We start from the raw sequence: 17,962 nt of genomic DNA, 5'->3' as shown, positions 1-17,962 counted from the left end.
GTTTGACATTTAAGGCCTTTTATGATCTGACTCTCATTTCCCTTTCTCTACATTCCCTTGACATAGCTTCAAGTATAGTCAACTTGGCACTCTCCCCTTCCTTAACACAAGATTGTGTGGAAGGTGCCCCCCTTTAAAGTCTTTCTTTCAGAACTCCTGCTTGTCTTTTGACTCAGCTCAGGCTCCACTTCCTCCAAGAGACCTTCCCAAACCCCCCAAAAGTGACCATGGATTTATCTCTGTTGTCTTCAGAGCATATAGGCAAGCTTAATAAATGTTCATTGGTGAAGGGTTACTTGCCCTTACTTCAATCTTCTGGTGCAGTGGATACGACACTGGCCTTGGAGTCAGGAGGACAGGAGTTCGAATCCAGTCTCAGACATTACTGGCTGTGTAATCTTGAGTAAGTCACCTAACCCTGACTGCCTCACATCCAGGGCCATCTCCAGGTGTCCTGAGACATGTCTAGCCACTGAACCAAGATGACTCTGGAGGAGAAAGTGAGGCAGGTGACTTAGCACAAGCCCCGCCTCACTCAAATCCAATTCATGTGCTTGTCTTTGAGGATGAATGACAACCATGTATAGCATAGTAATATTCCATCACAACTTGTTCAATCATTCTCCAATTGATGAGCATCCTTTCAATTTTCAATTCTTGGTCACTATATTAAGATTTACTATAAATATTTTTGGACAAATGGGTCCTTTTCCTTTTCTTCTTCTCATTTTTGGATATTGATATACAACCTAGCAGTCGTATTTTTGGATAAAAGGGTATGCACAGTTTGATAGCTCTTTAGGCATAGTTACAAATTGCTCTAAACAATGGTTGAATCAGTTCACAACTTCATCAATAATGCATGGGTACCCTAGCTTCCCCATATTTTCTCCAACACTTATTTTTCTTTTTCATTCTGTTTGTCTTTATTTTCAGCCCGCATGTCACTGTCATCTGCCTACTATAGGAATGATGATATGCTTTACTCAAGATTTGCAAGAAGTTGCTTACAGCTTCATTTTCCCCTCCATGGCTTTTCACTCTTTTGATGAGGTAATAATATCCATAAATTTCTGCTATCCTCCTCTGAAGCAGTTTTACATGAGTGTATCTTAAATGGATGCAGCCCATAGATGCCACCAATCTCCAATTGTTAAGGAAAACATGGGATCCTCTGCTCCTCCAAGTTGGTTGATAGGCCCCTTTGACTTCCTTGATGTGGTGACTACTTTACACAGGTAAGATTTCTGCAGAAAACAGTGTTTATCAGGATCACATTTTTTTGCCTTTTGTCTTCATTTTTCTCAGCATCAACAGTTGGTTTAAAAAGATCTAGCTGAGGCTATAATTGCACCATGTCATCTCTTCCATTTTACCAGTTCTAACCAGATTCTGATTTTGCACTTTTAAACAAAGCAATGGTCTGATCAGCACAAAGATAACAAACAGATTAGGATCTGTCTTCTTTATCAGTAAACAACAGAGTCCATTTCATGAACTTGGGGGTATGGGTAAAATTGTCAGTCCTGGAACAAACTAGAACCAAAACTCTTTACCAGAAATTTAGGAACCAAAAGGGATTTGTTGAGTTTGTCAGCAAGGAGTCCCACTCACATGGACAGAGACAAAAAAACAAAGCTTATACAGATTTCAATCTAGGCAGAAGATGAAGTGGATATGGGGTCCCTTCTCTGTAACCCCAACCTAACCAGTAGGACTGTCCTTGCTGTTTCAGCAGTAAACATTGCCATCAGGGTCCAGGATGCAATACCTACAGGATTAGGGGCAAGATAAAGGAACAACAAACACGATAAAGCTGCTTTAGCTTTCTTGGCTATACACAAGAACCATTCTCCCCCTTAGCTAACTTGTGGCTCCCAATTCAGAAGAAGGGTTCAAATCTTGCCCAAGGTGCTTTCTAGTTAAGTGTTCTTGAATAAGTAAGTACCCTGAGCCTCAGGTTCTTTTTCTACAAAATGGAGAAATTCCAATAGAAGGTCTCTGAAATGCCTTCCAAATAAAGAGCTATTCCATTGGTCTCCATGTTTAATTTATGACAATAATATCAATAATCATGTGGTAAATCATAGCATGTTACCTACCGATAGTAGGTCAATGCTTTGGTCATTGCACAATGGTCTCAAATCAGAATACCTATAGTAAGTTACTGTTTATAGATATTCTAAAATTTGTGATTCCTAAACACCCTCTGATCCTATTTCCATCCCCTAGTTGAGCAGAAATTAAAGGGAGTCACAAAGGAACGAAGGCTACTTTTTATTTGTTCTCATTCCATGGGCTCTAATGATGGAAACATTCATTACCTGAAGGACAAATTATTATGAAACATTCCTAAGTGAGGCTAGTTCTTGGAAGTAGACTCAGTCTGGTTCCAGGGCTATAGGTGAAAGTTTTTCTACCTTCACAGAGAGTGACAGAGTTTATGTTTTGTTACCAAAGCCTCTGAGGGCCCAGAAATGTTTCCATTGTTACAAGGACTCAAAGTAGTATTTTGTGGAGAGATAAAACAGGAAGACGAATCCTGATGAGATGCTTGTCCCTGCTGTAGAACATGTCTGTCAAGTGAAAAGTCCAGGTAGGAAAAATATTTCCCATAAATAGGGAGATTCTCCAGATGCTCTTATATACAGATGACTTCATGTTGACTGTGTTAAACCCCAGAATACTAAAGAGAGAAGATCTGCAATCCCTCTAAAGAATTTGGCTTAACAATAAAATATAATGAAGAATGCTGACTGCTCCAATCAATGGTCATCCCACAAATCTGATTTATCAATCTATATACCTTAAACAGATACTTTATATGAACAGTAAGACTGGGCTTTAGTGGTTTTGAGAAACCTGCCTTTTCAATGCCAGTATTCTTCTAGTGATGCTATCTGTCCATGAATTCTGGAATAATATACATATCCTCCAAGTAATACAAATTATCAGTGAGATAAAAGTCAGTGGAAAGACTTGTGGGGGCATAAATAGACTGCTGCTTATTGACCCATATGACTGGAGCACAAGAAAGGATATAAAACTTCTCAAGATAGAAATTTAGGATCAGAGAAGGAGAGGAATCAGTCAAGGGTAGAATCTCAATGAAAAGGAATGCTGGGAAGTATGAACTGATGAAGAAGGAAGTGAAGGAAGTCAAAAAACAATGGATACAACACAGCAAGAATGTAAAGAAAAACAACTTTAAAAAATTTAATTGTGGTCAAGCCATGAGCAACCACGGCTCCCAAAGATGGCTGATAAAACATGTTCCACACCTCCTAGCAGAGAGAGGAGAGTCAAGATGCAGAAAGAAATGTATTTTTTCCAATGGGACAATTTGTGGATTTCTTTTGTTTCACCATATTTATGTGTTTAAAAAAGTTCTATTTTCTCTATTTTCAACTGGTAGGGAGAGAGAAAAAGAAGGTGAGAAACATTTTTTCAAATGCACAGTAAAGAGAAGAAGTTCAGAAGATAAGCAGACAGGAGGACAGCTTTAAAAGTAACATAAGGAATTTTTAATGTAACAAAAGCAAGTAGTAAGAAATGGAGAATCATGGTTTCATATGCAATCCTTTATTTTGTGTTCTACTATGTACTAGGAAATTGGAGGAAGGGGCATTTATATCCTGATTAAAAAAAATAAATAAAAACTGATTTTTAAACCTAAATGATTGGGGTGGCTAGGTGGCCCAGTGGATAAAGCACCGGCCCTGGGGTCAGAAGTACCTGGGTTCAAATCCCTTCTCAAACACTTAATAATTACCTAGCTGTGTGGCCTTGGGCAAGCCACTTAACCCCATTTGCCTTGCAAAAACCTAAAAAAACAAAAATCCACCTAAATGATTAATGAAGTCTTACCTCTTCTGCATATGATTTTCCAATTCCATCAGTACTCCCTGTGACAACTGAAAAGAGAAAAAAAAAGCAAAGAAAATGTTTACTATATGACTCACTGAAATAACCCTGAAGAAAAATTAAACAGCTTCTATTTCCTTTTATAAACTAAAACCTTCCAACCACAAAGGGAGAGATATGAGTTAGCCACAAGTTTAGCATAGTGTCCATTCAGTCTAGTATTTTGCTTCCAACACCAAAATTTGTTTTAAGAAAGGGCAAAGTTAAGCCTTCAAGACATCAAACTTTAAAAGGCATCACACCTCCTCAAACTGACCAAGATGAGAAAAGGCAAATGTCATTGTTGGAGGGGATATGGGGAGAGAGGAACTACTATTACATTGCTGGTAGATCTGAGAACCGGTCCAACCATTCTGAAAAGAATTTGGGTAAGAAAAGTTACTAAACTTTTCATATCCTCAGAATAAGCAATCCCTCTCTGAGGCACACATACCCCAAGGAAGTCAAAGACAGGAAGAAAGATCTCATTTATATCAATATTTGCAATTGGAATTTTTGTGGTTAAAGAAAATTGTAGAAGAAAATAAAGTGAATGCCCATCAATTGGAGAAATACCTTAAAAAAAAACCTTTGGTAAATGAATATACTGTTATTTTAAAGAAATACAAAAAGACTTCTACTGTTCAGTCATTTAATCATGTCAAATTCTTCATGACCCCCATTTGGTGCTTTCTTGGCAAAGATACTGGAGTAGCTCACCATTTTCTCCCCCAGCTCATTTTACAAATGCGTAACAGAGACAAATAGGACTAAGTGACTTGCCCAGGATCACACTGCTAGTAAGTGTCTGAGGCAGGGTTTGAAATCAGGAAAATGATTCTTCCTGACTTCAGATTTGGCTCTCTATCATCTATCCTACCCTAGCTACTCCAGGAACTAGTATAGAATATCAAGAAAATAATATACAATAATCGCAAAAATGTAAATTAAAAATTTCAGAGAATGGCTTACATTTCCTGAGAGATGGATGGGAATCACTGCATAGACTCTCAGATGCAGTCACTTATCATTTGCTTTAGTTTCAAAGTTATTTCTTTGATTTAATCCATCAATAAATCAACAAGCATTTATTAAGGGTTTAATACGTGCTAAGCATTGGGAATGCCAAAAAAGCAAAAGCAATCTTGATACTCATGGAGCATATAGTCTAATGGAGAATAAAACATGTGCATATCTCAGTAGAAAGAAGACAAATTGGGGCAGCTAGGTGGCGCAGTGGATAGAGCACCAGTCCTGGAGTCAGGAGGACCTGAATTCAAATCCAGCTTCAGACACATAATAATTATCTAGTTGTGAGGCCTTGGGCAAGCCATTTAACCCCATTGCCTTGCAAAAAAACAAAAAGAAACCTATAAAAAAACAAAACAAAACAAAACAAATATCTACAACAGCATTTTAATTCCATGGGGAGATATTTATTGGAAAGTGATCAGAAGCTGAAAACTTCCTTAAAATTATTTTACACATACACAGAACTCTTCTTAATCTTCTTTATACTATAGAAATTTATCTGCCTCTGTGCAAAGCAATATTTGATTCAGTTTCTCCTCAACTTCCTAAAGTTCCAGGAATGTCCTGGTTCCGGATTGCAAGATAAAATAAACAATACCCCATCTCAATCATCAATATTTTAAATAAACTTTAATACTATTTCCTTTCTATCCTCATTCATCTAGATAATGGAATCCATCATTTGACTCAAACAGACACAAGGAGTACCAGGCCTGGAGTCAGGAAGACCTCTTTTTCTGAGTTCAGATGTGTAATCCTGAGGAAGTCACTTAACCCTGTTCCTCTCAGTTCTTCATTGATAAAATGAGCTGGAGAAGGAAATGGCAAATCACTTCAGAATCTCTGCCAAGAAAAGAGGTCAGGAAGAGTCAGACACAACTGGAAAATGACTCAACACAACAAGCTTCATTTGGGAGTCCTAACATCCCCTGGATGATTTCACTGGCTCCTCTCCAGATCCATTAAGTCTACTGTGAGGTAGTACTAAAAGAAAAAGAAAAAACCTAATAAGTTTCCCAGGATCTATCTTCTTTTCCCCTAATTTTATATAATCTTATAGTGAAGTTTTTCAATTCTTTTGATCTAAAAATGATTACTCGTTTCTGCACCTTGCTAAAACTATCTTTTTTTTTTAAAAGTAGTCTGAGTAGGAGACAGCACTCATGGGCCGGCAGTAGCATCCATAATTACACATATCAGTAGAATTTCTATTTGGTTTCCAAAACTCTTCTTGATGATGCTCATTGGCTTTTATGACCAGGACAAGATGCTGACCTGCACTGAGCTCTATTCTGGGTAAATCAATAGCTCAGGGATGACAACCCTTTAAACAAAGCTTGGATTACTTTTCTCCTATGCATTTTTTAAAATTTTATTTATTTAAGGCAATGGTGTTGGGTGACTTGCCCAAGGTCACACAGGTAATTATTTAAGTGTCTGAGACAGGATTTGAACTCAGGTCCCCCTGACTCCAGGGCTGGTGCTCTAACCACTGGGCACCTAGCTGCCCTTCCTAAACATTTTATATATTTGCCTGTACTGAGGCTTACCTGTCATACACTTGTCTATTCACATTTTTCTACCCATGTTGTAATGACGACACCTCATAATCAATTGTGTACATAATCTCATTGGATGCTCACGACACTCCTATGAAGTACATAATAATTATTCCCCTCTTTTCACAGGAGAAGAAACTGAGGCTAAGAATGGTTAGATGGTTTGCTCAGGGTCACAAAGAAAGTGAGAGGGTTGCAAGTTGAATATGGGGGTTGTGATTCCAAGGCCAGAGCTCTTGCCAGCACTGCCTCACATGATGGTGTGGCCAAAAGTCACTCTAAGAACATACAGTCTTTGAACAAGTATCTAGATTTTGTGACTATTTATGACTATATGTCTAAATGAAATGGCAGGACTGTTCTAGGTTTCTCAATTCAGATTATGGCATTTAAATGTAGAAGTGAATGAAGATACAAGTTACTTTATAGAATTTTAAACTTAATTAGGTTTAAAGGTTCATATTCCTTTTACACATCTAAAATTGATGATTTCACATGATTCTATGCCAATCTTCTTGACCATGGGGTCAAAAATAGCCTTGACACCTCTAAACTAGATCAGATCTACAAGTAGTAAAATGCCCCCAATGGGCAGAAGTGGCTCTCACTTTTTTTGCTGGAACAAACTGTGTAAAACCTCTAAAATCAGATCAGGGCCAAGCATACAATATCAACCTTTCTAAGGTAAAAGCAAAACACCAAATAAATTATTCTAAAAGTCACCCTAGAAAGCAAATTCTCCTTTTTTTCAGATGGTCATCTATTTTAAATCAAACTTATTTCCTCAGTATCTATTATGGGTTTGGCAATACAGGGATACACTGTGGTCTAAGAAACAATTTGATATCAGTATATGCACTAATACCCTGCAGAAACAATGTCATATTCAGTACATAGTATACTGCTGGCAATCAATAAATGTTAAGAGAAATAACCATCTGTAAAAGTGCATTCCAGAACTTTTCCAGACCCTAAACAAAAAAATGTCACTTTTCCAAAGCCCAAAACAGAAACTAATATCACTTAAATTTTACTTTAAAAAGCTAAAGAATGCCAGAATTTCCAAGTTGGGAGAGACTTGCAAGGCCCTCTCATCCTACTTGTAGGGGAACAAACATCTTCTCTATAATACCCCCAAAAAGTAAACAGTCCTTAGTTCAAACATTAGGAACTTTTTCCTTATATCAAACACAAATTTTCAACTTCAACACAATTCCCACTTCTGTCTTCTAGAGTCAAGCAGAACAAATCAAATGAATAAACTTTCAGAAAAATCTTAAGGGCATAAAAATATTTATGAAAATGTTAAAAAAAATATCACCCTAAAATATAACTACCTCTTTTCAGTCACCCCGCCAGTCTAGCCCTTGTTATATTACAATGAGCATGCCTTCTAATGGCATAGAATCATAATGATGACTTGGGATCAGTCATCACTTTTGTATCACTAAGGAAATAACAAATTCACCAACTATTTTCATATCATATGATATTGGACTTTCTCTGATATACAACTAGGATCAAGTCACTCCTAAAACTGGAGCTTCTATCAATGATGAAATCAAATATCCCAATGAGCACAAACAAGTTATTCTGTTTCCTTTAAACAGAGGCTGATAATATCTGTCAAAAATAACAAGTACCACTTTTAAGAACACAGTCCGAAGGTGTCTACTATTTCTTATTTTACCTTAGTACTTAGAAGATAATCATGGCATATTCCATAAGGATGAAAGACAGCATAGTAATAGTATCGAGAGCATTGGATTTAGCATCAAAAAGACTCAAGTTCAAATTCCAACTTGGTATGACCTGGGCTAAGTCATATCTACTTTGTGCATACAAGATGATTTCTAATATACTTTCCAATTCTACAGATCCTATCATCTAGCACTACAGTATCTAAGAATACAAAACTATCTGCTTGGAAACTGAGGCACTGTTAACCTAAAGTTAACCTTGTAAACTGCTGGCAAGGTCAAAATGGCTTGTAGAGGACAGACTACTGACTCCAAAGTTGAGGGGAAGGGTTTGAACCCAGTTCTTCTACACAATACCTATGTGACACTGGAAAAAGTCATTGAACTTCCTAAGCCTTAAAAAAAGGTTATGTATAATTTAAAGGGTTTCTTCAAGCTACAAATACTATAATCCCAGCCTACTGTGAAATGGACCTAAATTCAAATGACCAGAACTTAGTAGAATACAGCAAATTCTGTAGTTAATTCTCTAAAGATGTTCGTCTCTATAACTATTGTTTCTCTGAATACTGCAACCATGACATCCAAGTATCTAATTTCACTTAGTTTTAGAAGGCAAGGTTCTCACTGAAGGGAGGGAAAAGGAATGGGATAAAGGCTTGGGACATAGGGAAATGGGGTGGGGAGGATGGGTGGGTATATAAAAGGAATTTCCTTGCTGCAACGAGGGTCCAAATAGACACTGGAGAAGGTATATTTGCAGTGGACTAGCTTTGTTGAGTAGCATGAGAAGATGCATGCAAATAGCAGATGGTGGGAGTAATTTAAGGCTAAATCTTGGCAATGAGCAATCAGCAATAAGATAAGGGTACAAGGTCCTGAAATAAAGTGGACAGAAAAGAGTTGAACTGATACACCAAGGGTTTTCAATAGGGAAGGGAGAAGATGTAAACCAGACAAAAGCAAAGACCAGGAAAGGAAGTGAGGGGTAAGCAAATGAGAAGTCTTGGTGAGGCCCAAAAACAGGGTTAAGAGTTCTAAGGGCAGTGACGCTGGTTACATAGGGGCAGACGCAGCGTGTCCTTGTGCAGAGGGAGCGCCAGGCGCAGCGGGCCAAGTGTGGACTGGGCCGCCATGGGGGACATGGAGAAGGGCAAGAAGATCTTCATGCAGAAATGAGCCCAGTGCCACTCGGTGGAGAAGGGCGGCAAGCACAAGACTGGCCCCAACCTGCACAGGCTGTTCGGCCGCAAGACGGGCCAGGCCACCGGCTTCTCCTACACCGATGCCAGCAAGAACAAAGGCATCACCTGGGGCAAGGACACCTTGATGGAGTACCTGGAGAACCCCAAGAACTATATCCCCGGCACCAAGATGATCTTCGCGGGCATCAAGAAGAAGGGCGAGAGGGCCAACTTGATAGCCTACCTGAAGGCCACCAACGAGTAGCCGTACCACCTTATTTATTGTCAGAAGCAGCCCAGGAGACTCCTTTCCTTTTTTGTACGTGTACCATAACGTCCCTATTTAATTAGTCTCATCGACCTGAGCATTTCGATCATGAATGGCTGTTCTAATAGAGAAATTATGTAGATGAGGTAGGCTTGGGGTTAGATAAAAAATATCCCTTCTCTCTGTTTCAGTCACAACCAAGCTGTCATACTTGAATGTTTATTTTAAAAGATTTAGACACCTTTTTTTTTTTAAAGCAAGGGCTAGGTGCCCATGCCCCACATCTTAGAAAAGTTTTAATTAAATCTGGCTTCTTTCACCAAACTCTGGGGAAAGCCTACTTAATAATTTCATATGACTTCCCTGTTACAGGTTTTGGGGGGGTGGGGGAATTGTTCGGGGGGGGGGGGGGGGAGTTATGCCCCAGCCTGTCCGAAGGCCAGTCCTATTGAATCCATATTAAGTTCCCTAACTTTGTGCATAAGTAATTTAAATTACAATGATTTCATTAAATACTGACTTTCACTTGTTGAAAGGCATTTCAGTGTACTGTCTAAGGACTTGAGTATAGGTCATCCCATCCCTGCTGGAGTTCAATTGGAGATAGGATCTCCTGACTTGCTAAGTACCTGTTTTGAAGAACTGTTGAATTGAAAGATTACAGACATGTTCTTAGTATGTGAACAGCAGTAGTATATTCACTTGGAGAGTGCAGTTTAGGGATGTACCATTAGTACTACATCTGTAGCCATATTTAAAACTTAATGCACTTGGAGGATTCAGTTGTATGGAGATGTGCCATTAGTGCATCCATGGTCACCCCCAAAACTTGATTCAGCAATTAAACATTTGTGAATATATATATAAAAGAGTTCTAAGGGCAGAGGAATAACAAGGCTATGACCAAAGACTTTAGAAACTTCAAAATTTCCTCAACCTTCCCCCCAATCAATGAGCACTATGTACTGAATGTGACATTGTTTCCCCAGCTCTTGAGTTCTACACAAAACAATGTTTTTTAGCATATGGGGACTTTACCTGTTTGTGGTGGCAAAAAATTGGAAATTAAGTGAATGTCCTTCAATTGGAGAATGGCTTAGCAAACTGTGGTATATGTATGTCATGGAACACTATTGTTCTATTAGAAACCAGGAGGGATGGGAATTCAGGGAGACCTAGAAATTTGCATGAACTGATGCTGAGACAGATGAGCAGAACCAGAAAAACATTGTACACCCTAACAGCAACATAGGGGTGATGATCAACCCTGATGGACTTGCTCATCTCTTCAGTGGAACAATCAGGGACAGTTTGGGGCTGTCTGCAATGGAGAATACCATCTGTATCCAGAGAAAGAATTATGGACTTTGAACAAAGACCAAAGACTATTACCATCACATTAAAAAAAAAAAAAGCTTTATATTATTTTGTAATTTTACTATCTCATACTTTATTTTTCTTCCTTAAGGATATGATTTCTCCATCACCACATTCAACTTAGATCAATGTATACCATGGAACCAATGTAAACACTAAGAGAATGCCTTGGGGGGGGGGGTAGCAAGAATGGTGGGAAAATTGTAAAACTCAACATAAATAAAATCTTTCTTCAAAAAAAGAAATTAAAAAGGCCCTGAATTACAGAGGTGATTTGACAAACTAAATAATGATCTATGTATAAAAATTCAGTCTTGGAGAGTTATCTGTAGCTCAGAGACTTGATCCAATTAATAAACATCATAGGAAGAATTTAAGTTGAGGTCTTCCTGACTTCAAGAACTTTAAATTCAAAGAACATATATACACAAAGAAAGTAACAGTAAACTCAAATATTTCATAAAGTCATAATTTTAGAGCTGAAAAGGAGTTGAAGGATCCAAAAGTCCTAACAATCTCATTTTACAATTAAAAGCAATATGTCCAGATCAGTGGGATGGCATGTCCAAATTCCTAGAAACTAATGGCAGAACAAAGGCTAAAATCCAGTTTCCTTGACTAACAACCCAGGCTTCTTTCCACATATTTGTATTTTATTAACAATATATATCTGAAATTCTATTCTTTCCATTTTCATTGTCCATAACTTGTATGTGAATAGTTATTTGCATGTTGCCTCTTCCATTAGAATATGAGCTCCTGAAAGGCAGAGACCCCCACAAATACCAGAGGCACGTCAATGAAAATTAGTAGCCATCCAATAACTCAGGCTTCCATAGTGGTTTAATGTTTTTACATCACTTTCCTCATACTAATCAATAAGCATTTATTAAATGACTGTTAGGATAAGGGTACCATGAAAGACAATGGGGAAATGATGACAAATTTAAGTTTTTTCCATTATCCATCTGAGTTTCACAACATGGTTTAGTCCAATAATCAGTTAACATCCTTGTTTCTGATGTCTCCTCACTCAATCCATCCTACACACAGATAAGAAAAAAATGTTCCTGGGGGCAATTAGGTGGCACAGTGGATAGAGCAGTGGCCCTAGAGTCAGGAGAACCTGTGTTCAAATCCAGCTTCAGACACTTAATAATTACCTAGCTGTGTGTGTTGGGAGCCAGGGTCTCTAAGCTGTTTGACACAGTCATAGCAAGAAGACTCAAGGCAGTCACACTGCCTGATGGAACAACATTTCCTTTTTCAATATATATAGGGATTTCATGCATACCAATATCTATAGGTTTATTATTGATTACAATATTTACTCACCCTAATACTGGAATGACTATAAAGGAAGGATTTCAGAAAAATTCCTTGAATAAAACAGATTGTAAACTCTGTCCAAATTTAACAGGACTGCCTCTCCCTGAGGCATACAAAAAGCTTCAACATTATGAAATCTCTGGAAAACCCAACACTGGGAATTCCAAGGAGATGCCAGAATATATACAGGGAAAACAGATACAAGATGGGTCAGATAGAATTCCAGGGAAATTAATAGCCCCCCCCCTTACCATACACAGGAATATATGGAAAAAATGGTGAGAAAATAGTTAGTACAGGTGACGGATATGTGAACTCTAGCAGCCTTAGTTTCATGGGAAAGAATAAAAAAGTCACAGAAACTGTGGCTTCTACCAACAAGGCCTGAAAGAAAAATTGGTTATTGTTAAGAGTTAACAGATGGGTGGACAAGCATGAAGACCCTCACTATAGATTGTTAAGGGAGTGTATTGAAAAACACTACTTACACAAAAAATACAAAAACATTCCATTAAAAGAATTGCTTAATTAATAACTTTAAATGAATTAACAAGTATACAATGTAGTAATAAATAAGGTAATAGATAGGTTACGGTCATCATGGTCTGAGTAGGGATAAGAAATCAATTAACTATGATTATTACTTAAACTTGTAATCACATGATTAAAACTTGTAACCATATGAACTATATGATTGATAATGAAAATTGTACACTTTTGTAACCAAGGAAATGATCTCAGCTTGCTTGTTTGAAACATTCATGATTCTGAGGCTATAAAAATAAATCCAAGCAGCTGACAGTCAGTCAACCTTCTCCTGCCTTTACACACTTGTTGACTCAACTCATTTCGCCGACTCTATCCCTCCTGTCAGGCTCCAAGGACCCTGCGGAGGCTGGACCTCTGCATGTGTGACCTTGGGCAGGTCACTTAATCCCACTGCCTTGCAAAAAAGAAAAAGGAAAAAAATGTTCTTCACTCAACATTTTCATTGGGCTATATTCTCCTGATAAGAAGCAATACAAGCACCCAAATGCAATGGAGGATAATGGAAACAATACTTTATCACCCAGAATCAGGTAGCCTGGATTTGAATCCTAGTTCTAACAATTACTATAAGACTGTAAGTAACTCACCTAGTTTCCATGAGACTTGGTTTCCTTCTCTGTAAAGGGAAATGTTAAAATCTGTACCCCCAACTTTACAGTACTTCTGTGTGAAAAGTACTGTGTGATCCCTCAAATACTAAATAAGATGTTCTATTGCCTGGTCCTCCAAAGTCTTCAATCTACAGGTCCATCACTTCATCACTCACTTCATTTCTTTGGGTTGCCCTACAAAGACATTCTTCTCTAATCAAGTCTACCTGCCATGTCACCTCCCACAAAACTTATTTTCTTTTCAACTGTGGGGCATTTTTTTACCCCACCTGCTGAATGCCTCTGACCTTTCTTCCTCTCCCCAACATGCAAGACAGGTTCCCATACTTTAAAAATCAACTCAAGATTCTCTTCCCTCAGCAAGCTTTCCTGTCCTCCCTAATACTCTCATTCTACTCTGATGACACCTCTCTCAACATTCCCTCTGACTCACTGTCCTCTGCCATTATTCAAATGTGGACATTCTTTGGTAAGCACTGTCTTTTTCACGGACTGTATGTGATCTATATTCTCAACCAGACTGTAAATTTCTCAACCACAAGGAGTGTCATATTTAATAAGACATATCACATGTAGAGGGCACCCAAGAAATGGTTCTGTTGCTGAGTGAAAATATCCTTGTCAAGAAAGAAGCTGAGCCTTATTGTTTCTCATTTTCCAACTGGTCATTTTCTAACTGGTTTTGTAAAGCAGAAAATGTAAATGGGAGCTACACCAGAAGAGAAATCTGAGGCCAACCATCTTGCTATTTGATCTACCAGTCACTCAACAGATACTTAATGAGCACACTATGTGCAATCAATTATTCTCTTTTGCCTTTCTCTATATTGAAATAAACAGAATCCAACTTTTCAGGAACTCTAATTAGCAGAAAATGAAGTCTGCCTCAGTATATGACAAATCTATAAACTCTCAGAGGATACCGGGAACTATGACCAAAAGAAAATTTTTTATTGCTAGAGACTTGCTTTCTTGCTTCAGGTGTGAAGTGAACTAGTCCAAGAATAATACATTTTCAGCCCCAGCAGAAAAAGGGAACTTTGACTATTCTGACTTTGCTAAAAACCAAGGCTACATTATAAAGATAGGTACAGTTCAGTCTCCTTGACACTCACATTGGTTTTCACCAATTAACTCAATGGCTTTAGGAACAATCCTTGATACAGAAAAAAGAGATAAGTTTTGTCTCAACCAAGGAAGATAAAAGAAAAAAAATCTAGTTATAATTATCAATACCCATAACTCCACTCTGGAGGTAGGTGGAAAAGATAATTCATACTGTATTAATATATAATGAACTAAATGGGGTAGAATGAGAAAAGAGAAAGGACAATGAGAGAAATATTCTGGCAAACAAAACCAGAACCTAATATGCAAGTCGTTGAGAAAACTGAAGCTGGCATGTATCGAGATCAGCTTTGTTTAGCATCCAGAAGTGTCCAGTATGCTGGAGATTATATAAAATATTGGCAGCCAACCAATGCCAAGTTTCCAGATTTTTTGTAGTCAACAAAAATACCTTAGTTTTTGTAGTTTAAAAATATTCTACTCTTTGTCCTCAACTTGCTAGGAACAGATATTTTTAGCAAGAATCCAATCAACCTTATCAAAATCAAACATCCAAAATAGACTAGAGGAACACTGGAAGCAAACCCACTATTTTTAGCTCCTCAGCCTCTCCTCCCTGTCATTACCCACCAAACCCTGACTGCAAAGCCCATGCACGAGTGCTCAGTTATGCCAGGCAGGTCCTCCTCGTGACCCTTTTTTTTCCCCTGAACACCTGAATGCAGAAAACACAGGCTTGATTAAAGATTAATACTGCCGCAAACCGTGACAGCTGCCTCTTGCCAGAGAGCTTTGGGGAGGGGGAGACTAGGGAGTGACAGAGAGTTTGCATCAGTATTCCTCTTGGGGATCTATTACACGGAAAGAAAATTGCTATTTCAATTCCCTTTTGTTGCTAAAAATAGCACTGCCAATTGATTCCAGCAACCAGGGCAGCGGCTGAGCAGCACCGAATTTAGAAACCACCGAAGTCCCAAAGAGCCAATGCTCACTCAGACTGGCACACACAGGCTGGCACACGCAGGCCGGCACATGCCAGCTCCCAGTGAACAAAGAACAAAGAAGAGCAGCACGTGGGCTGCAAGTTAATAAGACAGCAGCCTGCATTTTGATTAAAGCAAAAGAGAGACCAATTGACCCCCACTCCCAATCACATTAAAATGGAAGACATTTTGCTGAGAAAGAAAATGATCTATTCAGAAATGGCCCATTAAATGCCAGGAATTCCATCTAGTTTTTCCAAAGCCACAGAATTTGCCATCAGAAATATAAGATACATATAGACACACAAACATCTAGACAAGTGGTAGATAGACAACTTATAAGTGAGTCAGCCAAGCAAAGAACAACCTCCACACAAGTGGCTCCCTCCAAGTCCCTGGGAATAACCCTTGGTTCTTTGAAGCACCTGTGGGTTCAGAATGAAGAGGGAGTAAAAATCAGGAAGAACACAGGGAAGGCAGTACTGGGGAGGGGGGAGCAGACTGCCAGCCAGCAGCCCCCCTCCAGTCAGCCCAAACCACCTCCCCCATGCCATCTGCCATTTTCTGTCAAGCTGCTTTGTATCTCCTGCCTGGGCTCCTAACAGACAGTCATTTGGGTTAAGTCTGAATTTTAGAAAAATGTAAATTCTTCTGGAAGGCTGGGAGGAGGGTAAGCTATCAGTCATTCACACATTAATGTGAATTAGTTCAACAAGACTGCATTTCTCTAATTAAATAACTAAGAAAATGGATATGGAGAGGGAGGAGAGAACAGAGGTGGAAGGTGTCCTTGTAAGGGCCTGAGAGGAGAGAGACAGACAGAAAGCGAAATGGAATTAAAAGAGGGAGTTCATCTAAGGCCATCATTAAGACTTCACCTCAAAACCCAGGAAAGGAGTGAAAAACCTTTCCTTTTCCACTTTCCTCCTTATTATTTCAAATGCCTAATTCCAGAAACAAGATCATCACTATTAGAACCAAAGTTCAACTATATTATTGATTCAATAGGGTCCTATCACCTGGTCTAGAAACTCAACCTCCATATCAGTGTTCTCATATATACCTTGAATTCCAAGCACCTGACTTACAAATGAACTTTGGAATGTGAAATTTCTAAGTTGATTTCTAGGCAAAAATCACATCCCTTCACAAAAGGGGAAAGAATTCACCTAACACCCCACACAGACAGCTAAGCAAGAAATTCCAAGGCCCCAAGAGAGCTGGACTGCAGATCCAAATCAGGAGGCAATACTATGGAGACTACTCCATAGTCCACAGGAGGCGGAGAGCCAGAGTCAATTCGGCTCTAAGGACAGAAATATCCAGAAGTTGTCACATTAATGAAGATGTGAGTCAGGGAAATATGCATCTGGAATGATGTGAGTTCTTGCAACCTGGCTCTAGTCTGGTTTTTCAGGCTTTATGTCCATAAAAGACCAACCAGCTATTCCCACTCAATCACATGGCTAGAATGCTCTCCTATTTCACTCTCTCATTTTTTAATTTTTTTTTACATTTTATTTATTTAAGGCAATGGGGTTTAAGTGATCTGTCCAAGGTCACACAACTAGGCAATTACGAATTGTCTGAAATGGATTTGAACTCAGGTCCTCCTGACTCTGGGGCCGGTGCTCTATCCACTGTGCTGCCCCTCATTCTCTCTCTCTCTTTAAAAGCCTTAGTTTCCTTCCAGACAGACTCAGTTGAAGCACCTACACACTCCTTTATCAGGAGCTTCCTCTCTTTATTGCCCCCCATCTTGAACTTCCTTTTTTGCTGCAATTAAGACAGTTTTCTAGCCATTACTCCCAAATGACCTACTAGACACTATACCCATGCTTTCCCACACCTTAAACACTATGGGAAGGAACAAGCCTAGACTGAGTCAGATCTTGGTACTGATCCGAGGTCCTTCTCTAAATGACTGCAGAACCAGAGACAGCTCACTTCATTGATTGGTCTTGGTATTCTCACCCATCAAACCACCAAATCCAAGGGTCTCTTCTCAAACCTCATCCTTCTTGGACACTGCTGATCATCTCCTCCTGGATAGGCGATACTCTTTCATCTTTATGGTTTTTAGTTTTTGCAAGGCAATGGGGTTAAGCAGCTTGCCCAAGGCCACACAGCTAGGTAATTAAGTGTCTGAAGCCGGATTTGAACTCAGGTACTCCTGACTCCAAGGCCAGTGCTCTATCCACTGTGCCACCTAGCTGCCCCCATCTTTATGTTTTTATGGCAAAGCTCTCCTTCACTCTTCTAGCTGTCTGATCCCTCTTCTCAATCTCCTTTAATAGTTCTTCATCTGTCACACCTACTAGCTGTCCAGGTGTCTTCTTAAGCTGCCTCTTATAATGAAAAGTCATTATCTCATCTGGGGAATCTCATTGGTTCCCATA

At 38.9% G+C, this 17,962-nt stretch overlaps 1 protein-coding gene and 1 pseudogene across 1 annotated transcript in view; one reads left to right on the top strand and one right to left on the bottom strand.

Annotated features, from left to right (window-relative positions):
- HSD17B12 (hydroxysteroid 17-beta dehydrogenase 12) overlaps positions 1-17,962 on the bottom strand; it is a 157,287-nt gene that overhangs the window by 100,454 nt on the left and 38,871 nt on the right. Inside the window, exon 2 of the mRNA XM_074230501.1 lies at positions 3,868-3,914. Within this exon, the coding sequence (XP_074086602.1) occupies positions 3,868-3,914 (47 nt within the window). The remainder of the gene's footprint in view (positions 1-3,867; positions 3,915-17,962) is intronic.
- Positions 9,273-9,643, top strand: LOC141518470 (cytochrome c, somatic pseudogene; annotated as a pseudogene).

Source organism: Macrotis lagotis, chromosome 3, assembly GCF_037893015.1.
Source record: "Macrotis lagotis isolate mMagLag1 chromosome 3, bilby.v1.9.chrom.fasta, whole genome shotgun sequence".
Lineage (NCBI taxonomy): Eukaryota > Metazoa > Chordata > Mammalia > Peramelemorphia > Peramelidae > Macrotis > Macrotis lagotis.
The sequence above is the reverse complement of the archived record's forward strand: the minus strand, read 5'-3'. Positions and strand labels throughout refer to the sequence as shown.